Source organism: Populus euphratica, unplaced genomic scaffold (genome assembly GCF_000495115.2).
Source record: "Populus euphratica unplaced genomic scaffold, PopEup_1.0 scaffold421.1, whole genome shotgun sequence".
In the NCBI taxonomy this organism is placed as follows: Eukaryota; Viridiplantae; Streptophyta; class Magnoliopsida; order Malpighiales; family Salicaceae; genus Populus; species Populus euphratica.
Window position 1 is genome coordinate 155,421 of NW_011500307.1, and position 27,290 is coordinate 182,710.

Below are 27,290 nucleotides of genomic sequence, written 5' to 3' on the forward strand. Positions count from 1 at the left end.
GGCTGGTTTTTTCAAAATTTTAATCGGTTTAATCGGTTTTTTTTTCAGTTCGGTTTTTTCAATTATTTTTTTTCCAGTTTTATCGGTTTAATCGGTTTTTTGGTTTTTTTCTCACCCCTACCAATAAGTCCAAGATTTTGTACTGATACTCTGTGTGTGAGCAGAAACATATAAATAAGATATAGCTATGGTAAATATATCTATTAATTTATAAGCTTTTGTGTGGAGGTGTCTCGAGAATTGATGATAATAGCTAGACCGACTGACACTATTGAATAACCGGTGACCGGCTCCGTTTAAGCCTTCACTCGGGAACCAAAGAGAGGCACGTGTGCTTGCCAATGTGGGGGTGACGTGGCTCAAGTTTTGGAACTATGAAGGTTATTATTATTATTATTATTTATTACTGTTATCTTCACCACCGCAACTATATAAAAATTTATTAAAAAGACATACTTTATTTATGCCTATTAGCTTACATTAGTACAGTTGCACTTTTTGGTCATTCGTCAGGACTAAAGTTATTAAAAATGTATTCTAGTTTTATAACTTGTAAACATGGATTAGTTTAGATTGGGTTTAAAATAATCTAATTATAATTTATTGATCTAATATATTATCTTGTTATTTAATAAACCTAGTTTGAATACAGTTTGATTTTAAAAAAAATCTTTAAAATAATATTATTTTGAATTAACCTAAATTAATCTCTTTTATGACATAAGCTTTAAAAATTTAGTCTGATTTAATAATTCTGGTTGGGAGTCATCTAAAATTGAGGAATTTGTAGAAATCAGAATGCACTTATTTGTTACTAGGTTTCAGGGATTTGGTGATAGGTAGAGGTAATGCATGCTCTCTCTTTTCTTTTTAAGTTCTAATTACAATAATTGAGAGATTAGAGAATAAATGTTGGGTTGGTAATAATTAGTAGTTTAAGTATCCAAAAAGCCCTAAAAATAGGGAATGGTTGGATTGGTTAAGAGATTCCACCTTTTTAATTATGTTTTGAACTTCCATTTTGGTAGATAATGTTTTCTTAAACTTCTTTATGAACTTCTACTAATCATGTTTAAGGTGAATCCCAGATTCAATAACAATCAAATTGCTTTAATTAGTGAGACTTTCAAGAATATTAATTAATTAAAATTTTGATATAAAGTATTGCTTTCTCACATTTATACTTGCATCTCTAAATGATCAAATGATTTGAGAATGATTACATTTTCATCAACAACTTAATCTCTTTCTTGTGATCTAATTTTATTTTTTCTAATTCTAGGGATGACAAAGGGGTGTTTAAAAATATAGTTGTGATTGCTTTTTAAAGTGTTTTTTACTCGAAAATATATTAAAATAATATTTTTATTATTTTTTAAAATTTACTTTTGATATCAACCTATAAAAATGATTTAAAAATATTAAAAAAATAATTTAAAATAAAAAAATAATTTTTGATAAAAAACAGATTAAAAACTCAATGTCAAATATTCAAGAAGTTGAGAAGATTTCATTGGATATTTGAGCTTTCTCTATGGATAATACTAGGTTGGATGATGGGTATTGCTTATAAAATAACCCTTCAATACTGAAGTTAGTTTAAAGGTTTTTTCAAGAAAACATAGTGTAAGAAAAGTAGATATAGAGATAGTTGAAGTGTTTTTTAGTGTTGTTGATATTGAAAAAAAAGAAATCTTCATCTCCTTTGCTAAACTTAAGAATATACAGCCTACTTTGAAAATAAATATAGAGCAACTCACCATGAAAAGTATTATTTTTATTTCTAGCTCATTCATGTTACTTGTAGCTAATCCATATCACACATAATTTGCATTATTTATGGCTTATCATAAAGGATGGCTCTGTTAGGCTGAGAATTTGGCCCATCCAAGCTAACTTTTGGTTGGGTCAACCTAATTATTGTTATTGTATTACCAGGATACATGTGGAAATGTCATGGCTTTTGCTTTAAAGCCTCTCATGGTCTGCAAATAATGTGTCATAATCTAGTTAACATTTTATTATAAGCCATAATGTCTCACTGAACATTCTGAGAACCTTTAGACAATAATTAGTGAGTGATTGCTCACCTGAACTCCAATTAGAAGCTAAATTAAAGATTCTTTGCAACCGAAGTACTAAGTTCATAATCTGACACTCAAAACATTTCCACAGCCAAAAACATTTTTAGTGGGATGTTAGATTATATATGATTTTCAGCTCTGTGCCTTGTCTTCACTAGAGAAAAATCTCCAAGTACACGGAAGCTCAGATACCTCTTTCTGTTTTCTATTCTTTTGGTCCCTTCAAACTCAGATTTGATTAAAATTATATTCAATAAAACCATATTTCCAGGGGCCATGCTCTCTCCCACTCGTGGGCACGACCTACATGGAGGTATTATTTTAATCTTCTCTAGCTTGCTAGAGCTGGACTTTGGACTAGGATTTTTCACTTATGTCTGGTCTGAAGACCTGACACGTATCATTTGATATTGTAAAACGATGCATACAAACATATAATAAACGACATGGTTCACCATGTCCTCCGCGACCTAGCTTAAAAAAACCCTAAAGTTATATGGGGCTGGTCTTTTATGGGGAACAAGAATATATATATATAGGGTTTTTTTTAATTCCAAAGCATGGTTTCAGTTCTTGCCTTCTGGACTTGCTAATGACCGCTAGCTGACATGGGTTATACAGTTGATGTGGTGTTAAATTAATTATATGTGGTTTAATTTATAATATTTCTCACTTTCTTTTTTCTTCGTTTTTTTTACAGTGTTCCTTGGCGTAGCAAAATCTCATGAATTCATAGCCGGGTAACTTGAAGCGGGCTTGATATAAGTATGAGTTTTAGTCAGTCAAATTTTGAATTGATTAACAAAAACAATTCAAGATCCAGCATTCGTTTTTACTTGCAAGATCTTCAAAAAGATGAAGATCTCTGGTGATGATATGCATGCACAGTGAAGAAGGAACATCTTGCTATATTCCGTCTTAATTACATGCCAGAATTTGACCTTGGCCTTTCGATATCATCCACTTAATTATTAATGTAAGGAAATCATAAATACAATCTTAGAAAATCATCTGCATTAGATGAAAGTTCACTTAAGAACTCAATGCAGATCACTCAAGATCATATTTACTGAGATTTATTCTAAAAAAAAGAAGAAGAAGAAGAAAGAATATTGACTTTGTTAAATTTATTAATTTTTAAATTCATGCAGTGTGATAAAGAAGTGATTTTCCATGATGATGGTGGATCAATCTATCATGGAAAATCACAACTTAATTTGGAAGAATATTTATTGTTAATTATATAAAGAGTAAGAAAAAAAAGAGGAAATTATATATATATATATAGGGAAAGAAAAAACCCATCAATCCAATGGTAGCCACATAGAGTTAACAAAGTTTGTAGGACTGAAAAGAGATGGCTAAAGACTCAATAAGATGTGAGGTGAAGTGCCCTTAAAAAGGGTTTAATAGCCAATAAATATATGGCTAAGAGTCACTAGGAGGGGAGGTTAAGTGCCCTTAAAAAGGGTTTAAAAGCCAAGAAAATGTCATTAATGCTGCCTTTAGGTTTGTCTTTGACTAGAGCCGTTACAATTTTATTAAAAAGCGTGTACTGTTTTGTAAAATGGTAAATTTATTCCATGCATCAACTATATTATATGATAGCATGGGAGAAACAACATTTGCTTATGTAGGATATGATGGAAGGAACATTGATTTGTACCCGCGCCTGTGCCAAACATTTTCTTGAACTATGCAAAGCTAACATTTTAAATTTTACTGGTATTAACTCTCTTCGGAAATTACCACGTAAATCATTGTCCGTAATTTCATTACTTTTATATCCATGGTTGTGAAACTACGTTTAGGGAGGTTTGGTTTCCAAAAATTTTAATTTTTTATTTAAAATAAAATTTTATTTCTTATTTTTTTACATCAATTTGATATTCTAATATAAAAAATTATTTTTAAATATCTATTTTAATATATTTTTAAATGAAAAAAAATCAAACAGACGCTTAATCATATCAATACACTACCAAACTTATTATAATTGAAGTTGAATTAAAACTCTTAGCAAGACTCCCAGGCTTTAATGAAATGGGTTAACCCTTGAAAGAATTTCTAACTCAAACTTGTGACCCGAAATCAATCCAAATTAAACAAACTATATTTTAAAAAAAAAATGAAAATAATTGCCCTGAGTTGAGCTAATAACAGTGAGTTAACTCAACAACCACTGTCAGGACTGGTACAAGTATTGAGCCTACTTTTTTAAAACCTCCAACCCATGCTGATGCACGCCAAGTGGTGGCATCATCGCCACTTGGATTCAGCGACAGTCCGCCGTGAATCGGAACCAAGACAGGTTAATAAAAAACCCCACCAACGCGATGCGGGCATGTCAGGAGGCAAAACAAAAGAAGGAAGGAAATAATCATACAAGCAGGAGAACCCACTAAAGATTTTGGAGGTTACAAGGAGACACACTAAATTTGACACGATTCATGGTGTCAGATTAATCCATGGGACGGAAAGAAACACAGTCGTTTCTTCTTTAATTTGGGACGTTGTTGAGGGCCAGTTTTGCCCACGTTTACAATGAAGAGAGAACAAGCAGCAAGCATGGATACATAGGGGAAAGAAACAAAGAGAAGGGGGGAGGGGCTCTCCATTGCACACACCACAGGTCCGTTGTTTAGCCCATTGCATACTTCTGGGTCCAGCTTCTTGCAGTTGTCTCATACTTGTTCCTGTCGGTCTTGTACATGTGAGCAATCTCCGGCACCAGTGGATCATCGGGGTTAGGATCCGTCAACAAAGAACAGATTGAGAGCAACACCTACACATAGAAACACAACACGCTTTGCATCATCACCAAAAAGAACTAGCAATTCAACAGTCAAAAGGGGAGGGGGGGGTGGGGGCGGGCAGGCTGGGCTCTAAACAAAGACTAGAATGCAACTAGTTATTCGAACAGCACTACACCGCAGATCAGATAATTTTTTACAATAAACAAAATTGAAGACATGTAATTTTACACAAGAAATCCTAAATCCTAAATATAAACTGAAAAGCCTATGTATATCTAAGTAAATATACCAAGAACCATTTAAGTTAATAAATGAAAAATAAAATCATAAACAATAACAAAAAATAAAATCAAAAAACAGATACAAATCAAGATATTTAATCTTACAACACTAACTATTTATATTTATCCATATGTCTAATGAATTTGTTTGTTAAAATCATTTTTTTATTAAATCAAATAATAATAAAAATAGAGAAGTATAAAATTAATTGAATAAAAAAATATTACGCAATAATAGGCGCATTAGAAATACTATCCAAAAATAAATATTTTTATTTTTAAAAATAAAATTCATCTCTCTAAAACAAAAACAAAATTCATAAATGAATTAGAATAATCTCTATTTATTAAAAAAAAGCTTAATTAACAAGATAAAAAAGCAAGTATTAATTGGAATGTAAATAACTGGAATGTAAACTAATACAGTATTTGTATAGATTATTTAAAAATACTTATACATCATACCATGATGAACATATTAAAAATACTATCCAAAACTAAATATTTTTTATTTTTAAAAATAAAATTCATCTATATAAAAAAAATAATCATAAACAATCTCTATTTATAAAAACCTTAAATAAACAAAATAAAAAACCTTGATTGAAATGTAAATTAAAAAATTATTTAAAAAAAACTTATAAAAAATATCATTTTAAAAAAATTAAAAATAAAAGCAAACATTAAAAAAAAATAAAAAAGGCCGACATGTGTGACCCATTTCCAAAAGACCCAGCACGGTGACCCTTAAGCTAATGGATCAAACACATGTTGTCCGTGTATTTCCCCATACTCCAACCACCAAGATTCAGATTCATTTTTTTTTCATAGAGACCCGTTTTTCCAACCAAAAATACCTAGAAAAAAACCTAAACATTTTAATAAACCCATAAATAGCCTTAAAAAACCACACAAAACCAAAATCAACCCGATAAAAAAACCTTCTCGAGCTTGTATCTAATTTTTTAGGCAATTTGAAAGTGAAAAATACTTAAATGAAACTCTCATCATCAAATAAAACTCATTAACATCAAAATCAATTATTTTGATGACTAAAATTAATATCAACATTGATTTTCTATCTCAAATTAAGAACTAAAAAATAATAAAAACAAGCTTTCATACCAAAATTAAATTGCAAAAATATTGATGGACCAAATAGGTATAATTTGAAAAGTTTGAAGACTAAATTAAACTTTTATAAGAACTTTGAAATCATTACTCATTTGTGATGTCTTTTCTACTTTAGCATCTTTTTTCAATTTTGTTCTTATTCAATAAATTTAATTCAAATGTCCTTTAATTTGGTCCAAAAAATATACAACCGGGCAACAAAAAAACTTTAAGGACCAAAATTAAAAGAAAAGGAAAAATTTTGCACAGTGAGTCTAAAGTAAAATGTGAGAGCATGAATTGTGTTTGTGTGCACAATGTTTTTCCCTCCCACAACGTTTAGAGTTTTGCATAATAAAAAAGACTAAATTACACGAACCCTTGGAACCAATAGGATAGACTTCTCATATTGGAAAGTAATAATAAAATAAACACCTAAAAAGACAATGTTGTGCCAGCATTCCTCTTATCTCTATTTATTGTGAAGGATTTTTTTAATACATCAACACATCAATGGTTGGTAAGAAACAATTGTCCCTTTCTTGCATAAAAATGATGTTGGACTAACACAAATATATTAAGATAGTGTTTGGGATTGTAATTTCGGTTGTTTTGCAAAGTATTTTTTTCTTGGAAATGCATTAAAATAATTTTTTTTTATTTTTTAAAATTTATTTTTGATATCAGTTCATCAAAACGATCCAAAAACATTAAAAAATATATAATTTAAAGCAAAAAAATAAAAAAATTTCAAAAACACCTTTTGAACTCAAAAACAAACACACTCAATGACACTTTCTTCTCAACTCCAAGATGTTTTAAGGGTTATAGAAGTCGAACCTTAGATATGGTTAGAGCAGGGCTCCATTGCTCCTTCAAAATGTCCAGGCAAATGCTTCCATTGCTATTTATATTTGGGTGGAATACCTTTGTTCTGAATGCTACCTGAAAGATGCATACATGTAACAAAATCACACACATATAGAAAACTGGATAAGATTGACTTCTCAATTGCATACGCAGAAATCATAGTTAGCATAGAATGAGATGCATAAACAGAAACCAAGAATACAATGAGGCGTTCATAAAAAGAAGGAAGCTAAAACTACTCAGCAAATACCAACAAATGGAATGTCAGATAAACTCCAAAGCTTAAGTCACCAAACAAACAGAAGTAACATAAAGTTAAATTTCATATTGTGCATGGAAGCAGGGTTAGCAGAGGCACAACCATTCAATCAGGGCAGTTCATATCTTAAACCTTTTTATGTAAATATCATTTATTTCATATTTAGCTGACTTAAGCTTGGGTGATATACCCTCATTAATGCTAGAATTCCTTCATGAGTGATTAGAAAACAAGACCTGTTTTTCTGAAATCACAATAAAAGTTGAGATTTGACACACAAGCCTTTGATGCAGGAGCCTAGTCATTTAACATAAACTTCACATCTTATGTCATTTTATGAGGACTTGGCATAGAATTGTATCGTGTCTTTAGTTAGGTCCTATTAAACTGGCTAGTGCTTATACTGTGAAATCAGGTTTCCATGCTTATAGTTCATCTAGCCCCCTCTGTTTGTGCTGCTGATTTAAGAAAAAATACGAAAAGTTTGACCTACTGCAAATATTCACACACGAGATGCCTTAGTGTCAGAATGAATCAGCTTCTGATGAGAATAAATTCAATACTAATCCTTCTTCAATTTTGTTGCAAATTGAGTAAGAGATTTGGGGTGGGGGGGGGGGGAGCAAAGAGGTGAGGAAGGAAACAAGGAGATAGCTATTCCATGACCGCATGACACCTTTTCTTATACAAAGGGGAGGCTGGAACCTGAGACATCTTGCAAGGTAGAGGGGGAAATCGGTGCCAATGAAGCTTCAAGCATGATTGTGGGACACTAGGAATTAGGGGAAAAGTAGAGGGACAAACGAAAGTAATTCAAGTTTACAAGGGTCAGCAATTTCAAGTATATTTTAAATGTGCATGAACTTTATTCTATAGACAAGAACTTCTTCAGACAAAAAACATTATGCCTTGCACGTAGCAAGCAGCAAAAACTTACCTTGGGAGGCTTAAATGGATAGTCTGGAGGAAAATGAATAGTAACTAGGAAAACACCACCAGCATAAGGGCTATCTGGAGGACCCATAATTGTTGCTTGCCAATGAAACATGTCTTCAGCAACAGGACCTTCAACATGCCCATAATTAAAGCAAACAAATCAACAAAAAAGCATAAAATGAAAATAATCAATGAAAATTAGCTTTTAATTCCTCGTACACCTTGAAAAAGCAAATCAAACAAATAATATGTATCTTCATGTTTTACCCTGCGGTTTTCAACCATAATTACTAAAAATCAACCAAAATTTCAACATTATTTTTGGCTTTCCCTTAAAAGCATCGGATTTTAGCCTTAAATACTTAAGCTTATCGGTCAGAATTAATCATCGCCAGTATTATTCAATTGCACGCATGCTTGGACTATCAACAAAATCATCATCGTCATAAATTCCAGAAAAAATTATATATACAAAAAGCTAAGCACGCAACGAAGAGATCAGATCAACCAAAACGCTAAAAAAACAAAATAAAGAAAAATTTATAGATGCGAAAAAAGTTTAAATACCGGCGCTGCATGAAGTAGGGGGGTCCTTTTGTAAATCTTTCAATTCCTTCAAGATCCGTTTCGATGCCATCTCTTCTTCTTCTTCACCTGCAAAAACCTAAAAAAACAAACAACACAAAATTCATCACCATCATCATCAACAACAAATGAAATCTCTCAACTCAAGATCGATCCTCTCTAAACCATCATCATGACCATAAGATTAAAAAAAAATGAATAGAGGCGCACCGGATTGATCCTCCTTCGGGAAAATAACGGGTTTTTTTAAAATAATTTATGAGATTTGGTTGTTCAGAGGAAAAATAGAGATAGAGAGAAGAAAATGAAAGAATGAAATTAAAGGATTCAGCTGGGTAAAGGACTTTATATTAATTTGTGGACCGTCCTTTTTTTAATTCTTAATATTAATTAATAAATAAGGTGCGTGTACATTGTGATTGTACTGTGTGAAATAGCTGTAATAATTATTTTAAAAAGATTTATTTGAAAATATATTAAAATAATATTTTATTATTTAAAAAATTAATTTTTTAATATTAACACATTTAAATATTTAAAAAAAAATTAATTCAGAAAAAACTATTCGAAACACCCAAACCGCGGATGGGATGGGGATGGTCCCATGCTACTATAGTACGCGTTCTTTATACGTTACCTTGCCCTCTATTCTTCGCCGAAAGTAGCCGCCGAATATAATCTTACCTTTTTGTATTTGTTTTTTTATTGTTATTACATTTTGGTCCTCTTAATATGGTGAATATTTTAAATTAGTCATCCAACTAAAGATTCCTTGCAAATGTACCACCAGAGTGCAATAAATCAATATTCAAGTTTCCAATTAATAAGAATTAGCATTGTTTGTCAGTTCACATGCCTCATCAAAGAAGGAGCAACAAGGTAACTATGCTATAATCACTAAATATATTTTATGCTATAGTTTTGTAAAGCCTTTTCTAAAATAATTTTATAACTCCTCCGTATTTCTCTCAAATCTTGAATCCCCTATTAATGATGGTCTCTAATTCCATGGATTTGTCATTTTTTTCTACTTTAATTTATTTTTTAATCTCTACCTTTTAGTTTACTTTAAAGGAAATCTCAAATGTTTTTTTAAAGAATAATTTACCTTATTTTTTTCAAATGGCTATCTCTATCTTGGCAATTAAAAAAGGTTATGAAAACTTTACTAGTCTTTTCTAATGAAACTCTATTGAAGTATAAGTTTTTTTTTTGAAAATTTTAGAGTTTTGACTTATCTTGCTCAAAACATAAATTATTTTTTTATTTGTAGTCTTTATGTGGATTTAGTATCGTGGGATGAAATATTTTTAAAAATATTTTTTATTTAAAAATATATTAGAATAATTTTTTTGATATTTGTTTTTTATTTTTTATACTAGTGCATCAAAATAAAATTGATATTTGTTTTTTATTTTTTATACTAGTACATCAAAATAGTAATAAAAAAAATATTAATTTGATATTTTTTAAGAAAAGTAAATTTTTATAACATTTACAGGAATAAAAGTTAATACACTATTAGACGATCTTCTTCTTCTTATAACTTTCGGTGTTTGGGTCAGCCTATATGCATCTCTACTAATTCTCTGAATCTTGAAGTTAACGACCAAATAAGTTTTTAATAGTTATGAGATTTATGGCATTCAAATTGATGACATTTGTGTAGCAAACTTAAAGTCTAGCCAGTTGAGTTACACTCTTCATGGTCATTATTGGACACTTTGTTTTCTATTAACGTGGGTGTTTGAAGCAGTTTATGTGTATTTTAACTAATCTTACGAACCCTGAAATTAACGACCATGTAACTTTCCGGTGATTTTAAGATTTGCAAGACTCAAACTAATAATTTTTAGATAGTAAATCTAGAGTTTGACCACTTGAGCTACACCCTTTAATACTAATATTGAATATCACTTTATTAAATAGCTTTTTTATCTTTTCAGAGTCCATTTGTTTGCGTGATTGCTTATGTGTTTGAAGCAACCATAGCAATACAAACGTTTGGTTACATAAAAAAAACATAATTTATTTTTTATAGGACCCATTATAATTCACGTTTGAACCATGGTTTTGCAGAAGCATCTCCAAGCTACTATTCTTTTAGCAGTGTTTTAATGAACAGTGCAATTCACTTGCACTGGTTACGTGAATAGTTTTTTTTTTAGTGTGTCTATTTTTTTAACATTTTAAAAAAAACTAGTGTAAAGTGAATTAAATTCACTCGTACTGTAACAATATATATATATATATATATTATAACCTCGATTTAAAAGGCATTATTAACCAAAAATATTAAACTATTTTTTGTTTAACCTTAATTTTAACTACAGTTTTAGCCAAACATATATAAATATCATACTAACCTCAACTAAAAATACTTTTTATAAAATAATTTTTTTAAACCATAACCACAAAAAACTACCACAATACCAAATACACAATTATCATTAATGTCTTGTTTGTTTTTAGGAATTTATTTTTCTGGAAACTATTTTCCTTACTTTCCCATGTTTGGTAAAGATAAGGAAAATGGGTCAAGGAAACTGAATTCCAATGAAAGAAATATGTTTTGTACAAGGAAAGTGTTTTTGTTTTTTATTATAAGGAAAACATTTTCTTTTTCTTTGTTGACAAAATATGTACTATTCTCGCGTTATGCTTTTATGTTCGTCGTTGCATCGTTTCTCGTTGTTTCTTTTTCCTTTCTATTTATATTTTAATTGATCATGTCATTTGTGATTTGTAATTTTTTATTTTTTATTTTGTAATAAATGAGGTCCTGCCTTGGAATTTTTCCTTTTGGTATATTAATTGTGCTGTTTGGCATTAATTGTGGGTTTCGATTTGATTGGTTGTTGCTTTGAGTTTTTCTTATTTGTTAACATGATGAAAGTATTTTTTTATTTAAAATAATATTTTTTAAGATTTAATAAAAAAATTATAAAAATTTTAATTTAATATTTTTAAGATAAAAAATAATTTAAAAAATAATTTATGAAATTATAATTATAATTATTTTAATTTCATTATCTTTCAATTTTTTTATATGTTAGATTTGATCTCTATTATTTTTATTATTATTTATTTTATTTGAGATAATTTATGATATTAAAATTTTTTCAATTTCATTCTCATTCAACTTTTTAATTTATAAATTTTTTTATTATTATTTTAATAAACTTGAAAAAAAATAAAACATTAATAAACTATTTTCAGCTCATTTTCCATAGCATAACCAAACACCGGAAAGTGTTTTCCAACTTACTTTTCATGACACTACCAAATATCAACAAATAATTTACTTTCATGAAATTCACTTTTCAAATAAATCATTTTTCTAAAAAAAATTACTTTTCTGCAAATAAACAAAACCTAACTTTTTATTTGTTATAAGAAATATTTAAGATGTTATTTTAAAAGCTCGAGAAATATATTATTTATTGTGCACTAATGATTAACGTATTGAGTATATAAAGTTAAGTTATTTATTTAAATGTAACAAGATATAGATTAAAATAAAATAAATAAATAATCTAAAATAATATAATCCATAGATTGCCTATAGCGATCCTAGTTTCTCTATATACAATTCTCTTTTTGGGTTGTCTAGCACTATAAAGTGCCACTTAAAATGACATTGTGTTATTAATTTTTTTTTAAGAAAAACTACTTAAAAATATTATTTTATATTTTTAAATTGTTTTGAAGGTTATGTTAAAAATATTTTTTAAAAAATAAAAATATTTATTTTAATATATTTTTAAATAAAAAATATTTTAAAAATCAATCATTACTATATTTTCAAGCACTCCTTATTAAACTTAGGAGTGATCATTTCTGGTTTGATTCAGTTTTTACCTTTAGAAAACAACCAAACCATTAAAAAAACAAAAAAGACCCAAATCAAACCAGAACCGGTCAAAATCGACCAATTCTGGTTAGGTTTGGGTTTGATTTTTGAGATGTAAAACCGGAAAAATATGTAGTTATTTTTCTAGCTCCTTTTTGGCTCCTTTTTTAGGTCTAAAACTAGAAAAACCTATGGTTATTATGGTTATTCCTATAATATGGTCAAAGGTTTGTATCTTCGGTTTGTGTTTTGTATCTTCGGTCTGTTGGTCTTTACCATGTGATTGTCTTTCAAAGATTAGTAGTTGAGATGTGATCAATTCAATTCTATCAAAAAGACCTGGAATAATAAAAAGCTCCAAATCAAAAGTTACTTTCTCATAGGGCTTATAGCGTTTCATATTTTCTCAGATACAACGAGCGAAACATCTATTTCCATTGAAAGTAATTCTTGGAATGCCAACATTGTCAGTAGCAACAATAGACCAACGATGAAACACATCATGAACAATATAGTCATATTTCCGTTCAAGTAAAAGATTTTGTTGAGATTCTTGAAGCCTAGAAGTATTAGTGAATGAGGTTGCAGGCATGTTTGTAGCAGCTATGTCAACGCTATTAGACAACTCAAAGACGTGATTAAAGACAAGAAGATTAGAATTTTTTTTTATCATAAGTGATGGATTTTCAGAAGGAGAGAGGAGGGAATGTTTTGAGGTTCAAAACTAGAAACCATGTTAGAGGGGAGGGGGCAACTGTGTGAAAGGAAAGTATAGATGAATTTGAAATGGTATGCCCTGGTTGTTGAAAGGGAAAGTAACAAGAGGATACAGTCTGCGACTTGGACCACTTGGTTTATTTTTTTCATTCCTAAACCAAACCAATTCTATTTGGGATGGCTGGTTCAGTTACATCAAAACCAGAAACCAAACCAAACTAGATATCTTTCTAAATATTTTAACTAGTTCAATTGGTTTTTCTATCAATTTGATTTTTTAATTAATTTTTTTATTTTCTAAGTTAGATCAATTTTTCGGTTAATTTGCTCACACCTAATAAAACCTGGGTTTTTTTTAACTCCCCTCCTCTCATCTCCTTCACTTAATAGGAGTAAGGAGATCCTGCTAATGGGACGAGAGTTTTGTTAAGGGGGCATGTAAGAATTATCATTAAATTTGAAGGATATTGTCGAGATTTAAATTTTTTTAAGGGGGCTATTAATAAATTTTAAAAGACAAATAAGAAAACAAACCTGAAATGTAGGGACTATATTGGATTTCAAAAAATCCAGGGGTGGATCTAGTGATGGAATTTATTTCGAAGCAGTAATTTGATAAATTGAATTGTAAAATTGTAAAAAATTATAGTTTAAGGCATAATTTTTAGATCCGGTCTGGTAGGCTACCCGGGTTTTGGATTTTGACCGAGTCACTAGTTGCCTGGGTATAATTTTTAGATCCGGTCTGGTAGGCTACTCGGTTTAAGACCCGGGTTTTGGATTTTGATCGAGTCACTAGTTGCCCGGGTAAAAAAAAAATCAAAATAAAATTATTTTAGTAAAAAAAATAAAAGTCAACGAATTGCAACTGAATTTTTGACCGAGTTTTGCTGGGTCGCTGGGTTGTTGGGTTTTTTTTTTCAATCTAGTCCAGTTCCATCCTCAAGCTGGCCGAGTCTCGAGTCGGCCCATTGGTCAGGCTGGGTTTCAAAACTATGATTTAAGGACTTATTTGAGATATATATTGTGAATAGAGGACTTAGTTGTAAGTTGCCTTTTATTTCAAATACCTGAAGGTGGTGATTAACGCTGGTTGTCACTGTTTGAATATTTATCGGTGGATAGGATTGACGTATAAGAAAAGGGAAAAGGAAAAATTAATGCGTAGAGATTCTCTGTTACCATTACGGTGACGTGTAAGGTTTTTATTTTTTGAATGAAAGGAATATATTTACCCGTGCCGTGTCGTTTTCTCTGGTCTTTTTGGCATGGACGGCGTCAACGACGCTCCCTCCAGACGCGTTCTGGCTCGATTCTAGTCTTGTGCCATGGTCAACTCGTTATGAGGCGGTGACTGCTTGACCGTAATATGTCGTCGTTTTACCTTTATTTCCTTGGAAATAAAGAAGAATAACAATGAGTTCGTAATGTTTCTAAATTTGGAAAGCACGATTTTTTTAAAACAATTTCATATATAAAAAAATAGATTTTATATATTTCCTTGTTCAAAAAAATATAAAAATTAAATACAAAAACCTTAATTAAATCTTGATACATAAAACACTTTCTTATAAAAAATACCTATATTTTTCATAAACTCTTATTGACATGGAAATATCAAGTTGGGATATTATTTTTTTTAGGAATTGTTTGGAATTTTTATGCTATATTGTGATGTGGTTGTTGTGTTACTCTGTATTGCTCAATACTATATTGTGAGGGTAAAAATAATGCTTAATAATTGGGTTTTTTATATATATTTATGAATGTTTAAAACAACTAAATAGTATTTGGTTATTTTTTCTACTGTTATTTTAAATATAAAATGCCTAATAAGTATTATAGTATATTAGAAATATTCTAAAAATATATTTTATTTATATTGACATGTGTATTTGTGTGTATTTACTGGAATGATTCTTATTTTTTTTTAAAAAAAAATGGATGATAATGCACACGCTCTCTCACTCATATAGACATGTTATTTCAAAAAAAATCAATGATATAAAATATAAATTTGAAATAAAATCATATAAAATAATATCATATTTTGTAATCAAAGAAATATAAAAAGGTTAAAATTATAAAATGACTATTAAGTACTATAACATATTAAAAATAATATAAAAATATGTTTTATTTATATTAAATAATATATGGTTTCTTAAATTTATACTACATATGTGTATAATTTTTTTAGTAAAGTAATTTTTTTTAAAATAAGATGGTAATACACACACTCAAACATAGGGTCAATATTTCAAAAACATCAATGATATATAAAATAAAATTTGAAATAAAAGAAGTAGAATACTAGCATATTTTTTACATGTAATTAAATTTTTTAAAAAATATCATTTTAATTAAATTAAAATAATACCTAATAAGAAAAGTATCTTGCTTTGTTTATAAAATAAAGCAATTTCTTTTAAAAGAAACACATGCTCTAGTTTTAAACCAAAAAAGACATTAATAAACATTAATTTTAGACCGAAAGGATCTAAAAACAGTTATTTTAAAAAAATATAATAATATTAAATACATATTTAAAACCCTTAGAATCACCATCCATTTAGCAATAATATTTCAATTTGATTTTGACCCCCTATATGTCATTATAATGTTATTAAATTGATAATATAAATTGTCAAGGACACCTTTTCCTATATAATAAATTCTTTTAATTGGCAAAGGAAAAATAGACTTGTTTTGACCGAAATTATGATCTTGTTTATATTTTAACAAAAATATAAAGCATGTATGTTCGTTTATATTTTAATAAAACATGGTGTTTTTTAGAAATAAAATAAAATAAGACATGTGAGAATAATAATGTAACATATTATATGGTGGGTAGATGAAATTGTAATATTTTAATATGTTATGATATTGTTATTATTGTGGCAAATAATTTACTTTTATTTTGTACAAGTAAAACAATTCATCACCCACTTGATATAAAGTGGAAGTATATTTTATGGCATAATTAATGCCATGTTTGGTGATTTTTTTGTTCTTTTCATATTGACAAATATGTTAGAGAAACTTACCATTAATACTTATAAATAAAGATATTATTGAAGAACAAAGATTGAGAGAGTAAAAGTGAAGAGAAGAGAAGAAAATAAAAAAGAAAGAAAAGTGGTTGGACAACAACCTTATTGTCATGTCTATGTTAAAGAAATGAGAGCTGAGTTTGAGTGAATTAACCTTGTCTATGGTTTTCTTATCTTTTTCATGTTGATAAATATTTGAAGAAACTTACCATTGATGTTTATAAACAAAGATATTATTGAAGAGCAAAGGTTGAGAGAAACTGACAGTGAAGTAAAGAGAAGAAAAGAAAAGTGGCTAGGTAGCAGTCCTATTGCCATATTTATGTTAAAATAATAATAATCGAGTTTGAGTGAAATGATTTTTTTTTTGTGTGTTGTAACCTTTTCTTTATTAATCTCTAATAATATTGATTTTACTGATGAACGTGAATAATTTGTTGAATCATGTTAAATATTATGTAGTGTGTCTAGTTTTCAATTGACAACTATCATAATATCATTGATTAGAATTGTCAATGTAATATTAAGCATGGAAAAAATCTATATAAATAGAATATTTTATTTATTTTGCATATTTTTTCTATTTGTATGGCATTTCTTTTTTATACTAATCCAAAAAATTAAAAAAAAAACATGTACCCTCTTTTTTTTTGTTGTATCCTAATAAAATAGCTAGCCCAGCCAATAACCGAACTTGGCTAGCGTGAAGCTACAGACCAAAAGCACATGCAGCCCCCCAAATAAACCGGACCAACTTAGCCACCCACCGGAACTCACCGCTAAAAAAACACTGATTTTTAGTCAATTAATTAAAAAAAGCCCCCAAAAATTAAAAAAAAAATTGCATGAAAAGCATTAGCGTGAGGCTACAGACCAAAAGCACATGCAGCCCACCAAATAAACCGGACCAACTTAGCCACCCACCGGAACTCACCGCCCCCCAAAAGCTACCGCTCACAACATGAGCAGATTCAACCGGCGAGTCCAAATCCCCGATTTACAACTCCCCAAATACGACGATGCAGCAGAAGAAGAAGGAGATTATAGTGATAATAATGGAGTAGCGCGACTAACCACAACAGGGAGCAATGTGAGTGACGATCAAGAACCAGTCACGGGTGTTAAAGTTCTAAGACAAGCTTCGCGTCATAGAGATATTAAAGGGGATTATCTTGATGTTCTTTCTCATTCGTACTTGATGAAGATTTTTCAGAAACAAGGTCAGTCTATCAGTCCTTTTCAAGTTCTTATAACTTTTCTGGGTATTTTTTGTTTTTGAACTGATAATTGATTTCTGAGACTTCGTTGTTTTTGGTCATTAATCTGTTTAAAGTAGTCCTAGAGGTCTTGCTTTGTAAATGGCCAGTGGGTTTGTAATTATTTTTTGTTTTATTTATTTGATTTTGCTCTGGTTTTTTTGTTTTTCTTGTTGATATTGTGTAGTTAGAGAATGCTAAATATTTTATGTGAGAACATTTAGTTTAGAAATCAACTATGTTGAATCTTGTGTTTATCAAGATTGGTTTCGTGTTTTAGAAATACTTCAAGTGAATTTAATAAGCTTGTGTGCTTAGCTAGTTGAGGTTGATGATGGGCAGTCTTCGTTGATTGCACAATGTTTAAGGCCATGTATTCAAAGCTTTCGTGCCGAATTAGTTGGATCGGTTCCTGTAAGTGTCAAAATAGTGATAATTTTTGTTGAAACAACATTGTTTTGTTGACTTGGAAAGAATGGTTCTAGAATGTTGGAAATTCTTGGATTGAAGAATGGTATTAGCTTTCTTGCTGGTAAAAGTTGTTGCCTTCAGTTTATGACAACAAGTCTATAAGCGTCAACATAGTGATAAATTTTGTTGAGACATCATTGTTTTGTTGACTTGGAAAGAATGGTTCTAGAATCAGGAATTCTTAGACTGAAGAATGGTCTTAGCTTTCTTGTTGGTAAAAGTTGTTCCCTGCAGTTTATGACCTGAGTATTTACAAGTCTTGGGGCTTCTCTGTTCTCCTTTTCAAGAATAGTTTAGTTACTGTTCATAAACATTATTTTTTTCATGGAAATTTTTATATTTCATTTCAATTTCAATAAAAAGAGAAAATTAGAAAATACTCATATGGTATGCATCTGTGTCTTCCTTAATATTGATTCCACGCACCATCTTAGAATATATCATTGGTTAGAGACAAATACCAAATTACAATTTATTTTATGTTCAAGTAGGCTGGGGAGGAATAAGCAGCTAATTTGGCTGCATCTGATCCATGTACTGGCCTGAAACATTCGGGGTTCATAGGCATTAATGATAAAATCAAGTCCTTCAACCCCCTGAACCAACACAAAGTAGCAAGCATTGATTCTGGAATGAAAGGATTATGCTCAGAAATTGACTTGGAGCATTGGTGTCCTTTAAACCTCAATCCCATCTCAGAGTTCAGGGAAGACTTAGCTTGTTAACCTGATACATATTTAAACACCCTTCCTAGCTTAATATATCTTTAAACTTTCATCATTTTTATTTTTGCAGGTGATAAGCAGGTTCTCTTTGCTGATAAAGTTTTGAAATTCACTGCATCAGGAAAGATGAAACACCGCATATTGTTAATAACTGACTTTGCCCTTTACATTATTGACCCGGAGACTAATGCACTTAAACGACGAATAGCTCTGGCAGCTGTAGAAAAGACATGTTTGAGTGAATTAAGTGATAATTTCCTTGCAATTATCATTCCAACAGAGTATGATCTTCTCATGGCCAGCACTCGAAAGACTGAAATAGTTGCAGTGTTAGTTGAAGCTACCAAGAGTGCTTCTGACTTTGAACTTGAGGTGGTTTTTTCCAATAGGTAAAATCAATGAACTGATATCTTTCACTGTTCTTGCATTAGTATTCAATGTTTTACTTTTCCTTTGGTTTCTTAGATGATCCTAAACAGATACTTTATTGAAGGATAATTAAGGTTTAATTTTATAATCCATTTATCCATGCTACATCCAGATTTTGGTTTGTTGTAATAGATGCTCATTGCTTTATCATAAATGAATCTTTGGTACTGTCCTTTGTATAATGCCTATGCCATTGATTTTCAAAGCCAGTTTGTTAAATACAAACATGTGCATAACCGGGGAATTTAGCTTATAAAAACAGTCAAGTGACTGGATATGAAATGTTTGTCCTTCTGTAATCAGAGGTGACAGAGAGGTTTTCTGACTAATTTTAGAGGAAGAGATGACTGTTAGCACTGAGAATAGTCGTGCTTTGGCCCTATAGTGTATGCAAGTTATAACATATCTGCAAACATGAGATTGCTTAAAGATCAGTGGTAGGAAGGCTATCAGTTACTTGATATCTCCTCCACCCCCACTTTCTTTTCCCCGCTCCGTGCAGGTTGAGTTACTTTTGAAATTTGTTCTGTATAATGCTCTCACTGAAGTCTGACTTGATTAGGCCGCTTACCTTTGCAGCTTTGAGTATAATGCAGATGCTGAATTGGTAAAGGAAATCCAGTTCGAGGAAGTTGAAGGTCCGTGCTTCTATAACCTGAAACTATTTTTTATCTTATAGGCTAATTGTTCTATAACAACTGTCATACAGGTACCCACTATTACATAGTAATCAGGTAAATCCGTCACATGTGCTCGTAAAGCCTTCTGTTCATATCCCTTTTTATGTGCATTTCAGGTGGTGTTAAAACCAGAATCACGAGGAAATGAGTAGCAGTCCAGTCCAGTCCACATGTTTTCATTTGTTTATAGACTACACAGGACTTTCATACTGTTCATTGTAAAGCGGGAAGGTCATTGCACTGGCCCATTGCGTTGGGAGGTTCCACACAGCATCAGGGTTGATATATTGTTTTGTTGATGTTGATTTTTTTGTGTTTAATCCCGGTAGTAAAAGAATTGAAGTTTTTCTCTGCGGAACTGTTCTCGGTTGGATGAAATGAGGTTATTTTATATGTTGAAAAGCATAAATTGCTTTCTCCAAGAGACATCACCAGTTTCAGTTTGATTCTGCAAGTTTTTTTGGGGCACGCAGCCAATTGATTTGCTAAACGCACGAGGGTGTCTGGGAAGCAAGAAGCTTAAACAATGGAAGAGCCATTTCCCAGGGGAGCCTGTCTCGCCAGCTATATGCTGTTTATTTATGTGTGAAAAATATTTTTAAAAAATTTGAATATTTTTATTTTTTATTTATTAGTGTTTTTTTTTTAATATTTTTGATGTATTGATATTAAAAATAATTTTTAAAAAATAAATAATAATAATTAATACATAAAAAATTATTTAAAAAACAATGTAATTACACTTTCAAATAAACTTTTAATTGATGAATCTCTCTCTAGCTTAACTGTAAACCCTCAATGCTTACTACCGGCAATAAACTGCAGGGTGATCTTTTGAACTCGTCAGCTACTTCAATACCAGTTCCACTCGAAATTCCAATTTTATCAAGCAGTTGGTTTTGCGAAGATAGTCATTTCTGACTGATCTTATGAAGCACCATGCTCAGAAGGTAGGCTAGCTACATGCATGTTTGTTTAAAAGGTGCTCCGCTAGCAGACAAACATGTTCAAAGGTGTTGATTGCTCAGCTGAGTGCATAAACAGGCTCTGCAGGGATAATAAACTAGTTGATCACCATTGACTAGTCTCTGCAATGCAACCTGACCTGATACTATACTTATATTAAATTACACACGACTGGAGATTAGGAGAAGATGCATGTGGTCATGATTCTTGAAACATCTAGCTAGGTCCATCCACTTACTATTTAAAGGAGCAGTTTATATGGTTCCATGCCACTGATTAGGTAGGTTTTGGCACATGAAGGTATTCAATGTAAAGCCACGAGTCAAGGATCCTGGACCCGCTCATGTACATTGAGAGATTGAGTTACATCATGCTGCAAAAACTACATAAACCCATAGGCATAACATTGAAGTTCTGACTAAATAATACAACAGAAAAGAACCCATCTTGTCTTTGCCTTTAGTTGGGGGCTTTAGAGCAGGTGGCTCAGAACTAATTCTATGACAAAATTTGCCACGGAAATATGAAGATATACAAATAAACTCAATTAATTGAGAAACCAACAGCCCAAATCAATTAATCAAAAACAAAAATTGTATTGCAACTAATAGCAAGAAGAAACAATCTCACTGTTGAGCTGAAGAGGTAGAAGCTACTTCAGCTGCCTGTGGTGATGGGGTTGCGACTGCAATTTCTAATTTACTTTCAGTGGATGGCCGGTCTTCGGTGCTTAGTCTCCGAATTTCCTCCACCATTTTCACCACATCAGGCATTTTGGGCCTCTGCTCTGGCATCCTCATCACACAAGCCATTCCTATTTGTAACATCTCTACCATTTCCTCCTCAATATTGGGATACCTTAAGAGCTCTAAATCAAATACTTCAGCAGTCCACTCCTCCCTTACCACAGAATTCACCCACCTCACCAAGTGAACAACTTCATCACCACCTGTGGCGTGCATGGGAGATTTTCCTGTGAGAAGCTCAAGTAGCAAGACCCCATAACTGTAGACATCAGATGCATGGGCTGCTTTCCTACTGTCTGTTACTTCTGGGGCTCGATAGCCCGCAGCCCTCATCATTGGTGGGGGCACTGGGCTCATCAGTGTTGCCAAACCGATATCGGACACACAGCCATATCCTTGGGAATTGAGGAAAATGTTTGAGGATTTTATGTTTCCATGGACAAGTTTGCCACCATTCTGCGTGTGGACATGAGCAATGCCCCTTGCTGCACCAATTGCGATCTTCAACCTTGTTTCCCAGTCTATAGGAATGTGACCCTCTCCTCTCTTACCTGCAAAATGTAACATTTATCTATGAGTAATATCCCTGAAAGCGGGAAAACAGTGTATCACTGTAAAAGGCTTTTGACATACCATGTAGCATTGAAGACACACTGCCCTCTTCATAGAAATCATACACCATAAGTTTCTCATCCTTGGAATAGTAATATGCCCTTAGTGGAGACACATTCGCATGCCTAATACTCCCAGCCACAATCATTTGCTGCTCAAACTCCTTTTTTGGCACAGTCACTTCCTTCAACCTTTTCACCACCACTGTAGATGCATCCTCGAGGGCGGCCTTATAAGCTATTCCAAACGTTCCCTTCCCAAGCACCTCTGCAGATGCTCTCAACAAGTCCTCCAAGTCAAATGCAAGACTACAATGCTCGAAGAAAAATAGCCTGTTGTTCTGCTCTTGGTTCTTTGAAGCTGTTTTCTTCAAAGACGATTCTTTCTTCTCTGTTGCTAACCCACCTTCCCTGTTTTTCTTAAAGCGGCACAAGACCATCAACACAGCAATAACCACAAACCCAAGTACACAGCCACCTAGAGCAATCCCCAGGATTGCAGGTTCCCTTAGTTTTGAGGATTTTTTTGATTCTTGAGAACTTGGTGGATGAACTGGAAGTGCAGGAGGAAGGGCATTTTCTGATGAAAGATTGTTACCAGAAAATGCAGAACTTGGAAATCTTTGAAGAGACATGGGCACACTTCCAGTAAAATTATTGTTGGCTAATTCTAGCTGTTGCAAACTAGAGACATTTATATCAGGAATATTGCCTGAAAGGGAGTTGTTAGCAAGGCTCAAAGCTGTGAGGTGAGTCAAATTTGATATTGAAGGTGGAATTCTCCCATTGAAGCCATTATTGGAAAGATTAAGAATAGTGAGATTATTCCAAATTGAGAAATCTGAAGGCAATGGGCCAGAGAAGTTGTTGGATTGAAGAAAAAGGATAGTTAAGTTTCCGAGCTTGGAGAATTCATCATAAGGGAAAGAACCTGATATACCATTAGATCCGAGGCTTAGGATCTGAATTGCTGACAAACGACCAAGAGTGTTGGGTGGAATTGGGCCACGAAATCCTACTCTTGGCAACACGAGGGCTGTAACTCTAGAGTGATCATTGCTACAGGACACTCCAGTCCAGTTATTGCACACAGAAGTGCTCTCCTTCCAATTGACAGGGCGAGAAAGATGAATATTGTGAAGGAAATATAATAAAGCTTCCTTATCTTCAACCGGGTCAGCGGTGGTTGGCAAGAAAACTGCTCCAAAGAAGACAAAGGCAGATAAAATGAAGAACAGGCCCTTGTTCATGTTCATTCTTTCTCAGAACCAAACTGTTGAGCACATTTGCAACTGAACAGCAAAGTTTCTACACAAATCCCGGTCACATCCACATAAATTTGGTTAAAAGAAGTACTATAGTTAGAAACTGAAACAGAAACAGAGATGGTCGTCGCTAGGATATGCTGGTTGACATAATTATGAAGCAGATAAATGTCTTAGAAATTGTCTAGAAAGATGACGACTAATAGCCAAGACTTTTAGTATTAGGACACATTTAGTCAAAATTAGCAGCTAAAGCATGATTAGGAGACCTAACTATACACTATCATGGTTCTTTATTGACTTTTGCAGCTCTCTTCACCATGGTTCTTTATTGACTTTTGCAGCTCTCCTCAGCAAACATCCTTGGACGCTGTGAAAGTGTGTAAATAGAAGAAATCAAGATTCAGAATCCCATACACTAGCACAACTATCCCTTGTCATTTTCCCTTTCCTTCATTTTTTTTTTCTCGGAAACCAAGCAGGCAGCAGTAAAGGACAGTTAACAGAAATCAAGACATTGAAAAGAGGGGTTCAGTTCTAAAGAAACGAAACTTACTGATTGAATGAAGAACACTTCAAAACTTGCCAAAGATCCACCACATCTACAACTAGTCAGCTTAACTCTTAGTCCCTCTGTCTTCCCCGTAAAACAATCTTAGCAATCCCCATGAATATTCAATACCAAGAAGCAAAGGAAGAAGAAGAAGACAGAATCAGTTACATCCTTGGGAAATCAGACTACAGCGAGAAAAGCAAAAGTACTAGATGACAATGATAAGTGAAGATGATTATTAATGATGTCGAGGACTGATGAATATGAGCTGTTTTTGCTTGAGAGAGCAGCATCACATGCAAGAAACTAGTTATATAATAATTGAGAAAGCAAAGTCCATGCGCACGACCAGGAGGGTGCATGTGGAGACAAAGAGAGACAACGTTTCATTAAGGATGCAAATAAGCTAATAATAACCGGTCACAACTCTAACCACTGTAAACATAGCCAATCACTACTGTTACTACACACACACATCAATGATATTTTTAGATTAGTTTTCCTATGCAGGATTTCAATTCATTCTTAGACAAAATATTTTTAATAGGTTAGGCACTCGAGTTTTTTTTTTTAATATTAGATTAATTAAAAATTAATTTTTTATTTATTTTTTATAAACTTATTCTGATTTAAAACCTGAAACACATGTTTAATATATTAATTTATATTAACTTAAGTTATTTTTTATTCTTTTTAATTTACTTTTTTTCTTAATTTTTCTTTTAAAATTAAAGTTATTAAAAATTAGTTTTTATAATTTATTTTACTTTATTTTTTATAAAATTATTATACTTTTATGATTCAAATTATAAATTTAATAAGTTATTCTGAATTGATATAATATAATATTATTTTTATTTTTTAAAAAAATCATTTAATATATTATCACATTAATATTTTAAAAAACATATGTTATAACAATTTAAGGATGCAAATAAGCTAATAATAACCAGTCACAACTCTAACCACTGTAACCATAGCCAATCACTACTGTTGCTACACGCGCGCACACACGCACGTCAACGATATTTTTAGATTAGTTTTCATATACAGGATTTCAATTAATTACTAGACAAAATATTTTTATTAGGTGAATAGGTTAGGTATTTAGTTTACTAGATGGATTAAAAATTAATTTTTATAATTTTTATTTATTTTTTATAAATTTATTTTAATTATTTAACATGTTAATTTATGTTGACTTAAATTAATTTTTATTTTTTTAATTTATTTTTTTCTCAATCTTTCTTTTAAAATTGAAGTTATTAAAAATTGATTTTCATTTTTTATAATATTATTATACTTTCCAATGGTAAGTTTAATAAGTTTCAATATAATATTATTTTATTTTATTTTTTAAATCATTTAATAAATTATTATATTAATATTTTTTAAAAACATATCATCTAACATTTTAAATGAGTTCATAATTAATTGTTTTTTATTAACAATTACGTTATCAACGCTTTAACAATTTTTTTATATTAAAAAATTAATCTTACATGTAACAGAGTGCGTATCAATAATCCAGTATTTTATACTACGTAGACTTCCTTGTCATCTGTATTAATTTATTTGTATAGCTAGGTATTGTATTTGTAGATTAATTACTGTACTAAAACTCGTGGGCCAGAGGGCACATCACCTTTCCTGCAGATCCGTCATGGATGCTTATTCCTGGAAGAAATTTGCTCTCTGAATTTCTGTCATAGTCTATTTATATGTGGAATTGGTGGCCATGGAATGATCCAATGGCCGGTGAGCGTGTAACCACATTTATCCACAGTTTATTTCGACTTTTTTAAAATGAGCTTTAAAAAAATTAAAGATTTTTTATTTCAAATTAAAATATTAATATTTTAATATATTTTTAAATAGAAGATATTCTAAAAAAACTATTATCTTACTAAAAAATACCACTTTAATTGCTTACCATAACTTTTTAATTAAAAAAACATCCGAGTGAACTTTCTAAAAATACCACTTTAATTGCTTACCATAATTTTTTAGAGAATACCTCCAGTGGGTCTACCGCTGTTATCATTCAACTTTTTATTTTTTTTGGGCTTTTACTAAAACCTTAATTTAATATATTTTTAAATAAAAAATATTTTTAAAAATAATTATTATTATAATATCAAATACTACGCCCCACGTCCATGAGTGCCATTGATTTCGAAAGAAGTGGGGGTGAACTAAGATCAATAGAGGCATCTCGTTCATTAAGTTGATTTAATGAATTTTAAACATGAGCTACCATCAATTACTCCATTAAATCATTCAAGAACTTTCACACCCCCACCATTTACATGTAACAAATTTGAAATTATTTTTAAAATATTTTGTTTTAAGATTTAAATTAAAATACATTTTGAAAAATACTCTCAAATATAATATAAATGCATTACAAAACACTATCTTGTACTCCTATATATTAAAATGTATCTCCGCAGGCGGTGGCAGAGACACGGTAGATGACAGGATCCAGGTGTGGACACCACCACCTGCTCCAGCCTTTATTAGCCAGCTTCCTGCAGTGGCGAAACCCGACAGAGTTGTCACTTCCACGATTTGAAATCACCCATCCACTCACGCACACTCCTCCGAGAAAACCACCAAATGCCGTGCCTACCCTATTCCATGCTACAAGTTAAATTCTACCCTACTCTTTTGTTTTTTTAGTTTAAATTGTTTTTATTTAAAATATATTAATATAATATTTTTTTTATTTTTTAAAATTTATTTTTACATTAGTAGATAAGAATAATTTGAAAATATTAAAATAAAATTTCATATCTTTTTCAAATCTTTTTTTAAAGGGAAAAACAACGAACTTTAAAGCTATTTTCAGTGTGTTTATTTTTTTTAATAATTTTGTTGGGTTGATAAAAAAAATTAAATTGGGTTAATAAAAAGAAAAACTTTCATAAATTTGAAACACAAGCGCCGGTGACAGCCTTCAATATCGTTGATCAATGGTCGATGAAAAAGGAAGAACCAATCAATGGTTACGGTTAGATCGGTGGCCTGACAGCAATGCACTTAATGATTACCACGTGCTATTTATTACCTCTACCT

At 31.2% G+C, this 27,290-nt stretch overlaps 3 protein-coding genes across 5 annotated transcripts; 1 reads left to right on the forward strand and 2 right to left on the reverse strand.

Moving 5' to 3' along the window:
- Positions 1–4,437: 4,437 nt before the first annotated feature.
- On the reverse strand, positions 4,438–9,210 carry LOC105113458 (ubiquitin-conjugating enzyme E2 10). Its single transcript, XM_011009635.1, has 5 exons — positions 9,095–9,210; positions 8,867–8,963; positions 8,301–8,428; positions 7,075–7,179; positions 4,438–4,869 (listed from the first exon to the last, which is right to left on the reverse strand). Exons 2-5 carry the CDS (start codon positions 8,934–8,936, stop codon positions 4,726–4,728), a joined length of 447 nt encoding a protein of 148 aa, XP_011007937.1. The 5' UTR covers positions 8,937–8,963; positions 9,095–9,210; the 3' UTR covers positions 4,438–4,725.
- A 7,989-nt stretch (positions 9,211–17,199) lies between these two features.
- Positions 17,200–20,539, forward strand: LOC105113459 (myosin IB heavy chain-like). 2 transcript variants are annotated; one of them, XM_011009636.1, is made up of 5 exons: positions 17,200–17,218; positions 17,376–17,730; positions 19,033–19,351; positions 19,971–20,029; positions 20,188–20,539. In XM_011009636.1, the coding sequence occupies exons 2-5, from the start codon at positions 17,472–17,474 to the stop codon at positions 20,217–20,219; spliced, it is 669 nt and encodes a 222-aa protein (XP_011007938.1). In that variant the 5' UTR covers positions 17,200–17,218; positions 17,376–17,471; the 3' UTR covers positions 20,220–20,539. The 2 variants fall into 2 exon arrangements, with proteins under 2 accessions (XP_011007938.1, XP_011007940.1); XM_011009638.1 differs by having other exon boundaries at positions 19,084–19,351.
- Positions 20,540–21,405: 866 nt separating this feature from the next.
- On the reverse strand, positions 21,406–24,632 carry LOC105113460 (probable inactive receptor kinase At4g23740). 2 transcript variants are annotated; one of them, XM_011009640.1, is made up of 3 exons: positions 24,216–24,632; positions 22,417–23,686; positions 21,406–22,334 (listed from the first exon to the last, which is right to left on the reverse strand). In XM_011009640.1, exons 2-3 carry the CDS (start codon positions 23,648–23,650, stop codon positions 21,664–21,666), a joined length of 1,905 nt encoding a protein of 634 aa, XP_011007942.1. In that variant the 5' UTR covers positions 23,651–23,686; positions 24,216–24,632; the 3' UTR covers positions 21,406–21,663. The 2 variants fall into 2 exon arrangements, with proteins under 2 accessions (XP_011007942.1, XP_011007941.1); XM_011009639.1 differs by having other exon boundaries at positions 22,417–23,702; positions 24,216–24,631.
- Between the last annotated feature and the right edge of the window lie 2,658 nt (positions 24,633–27,290).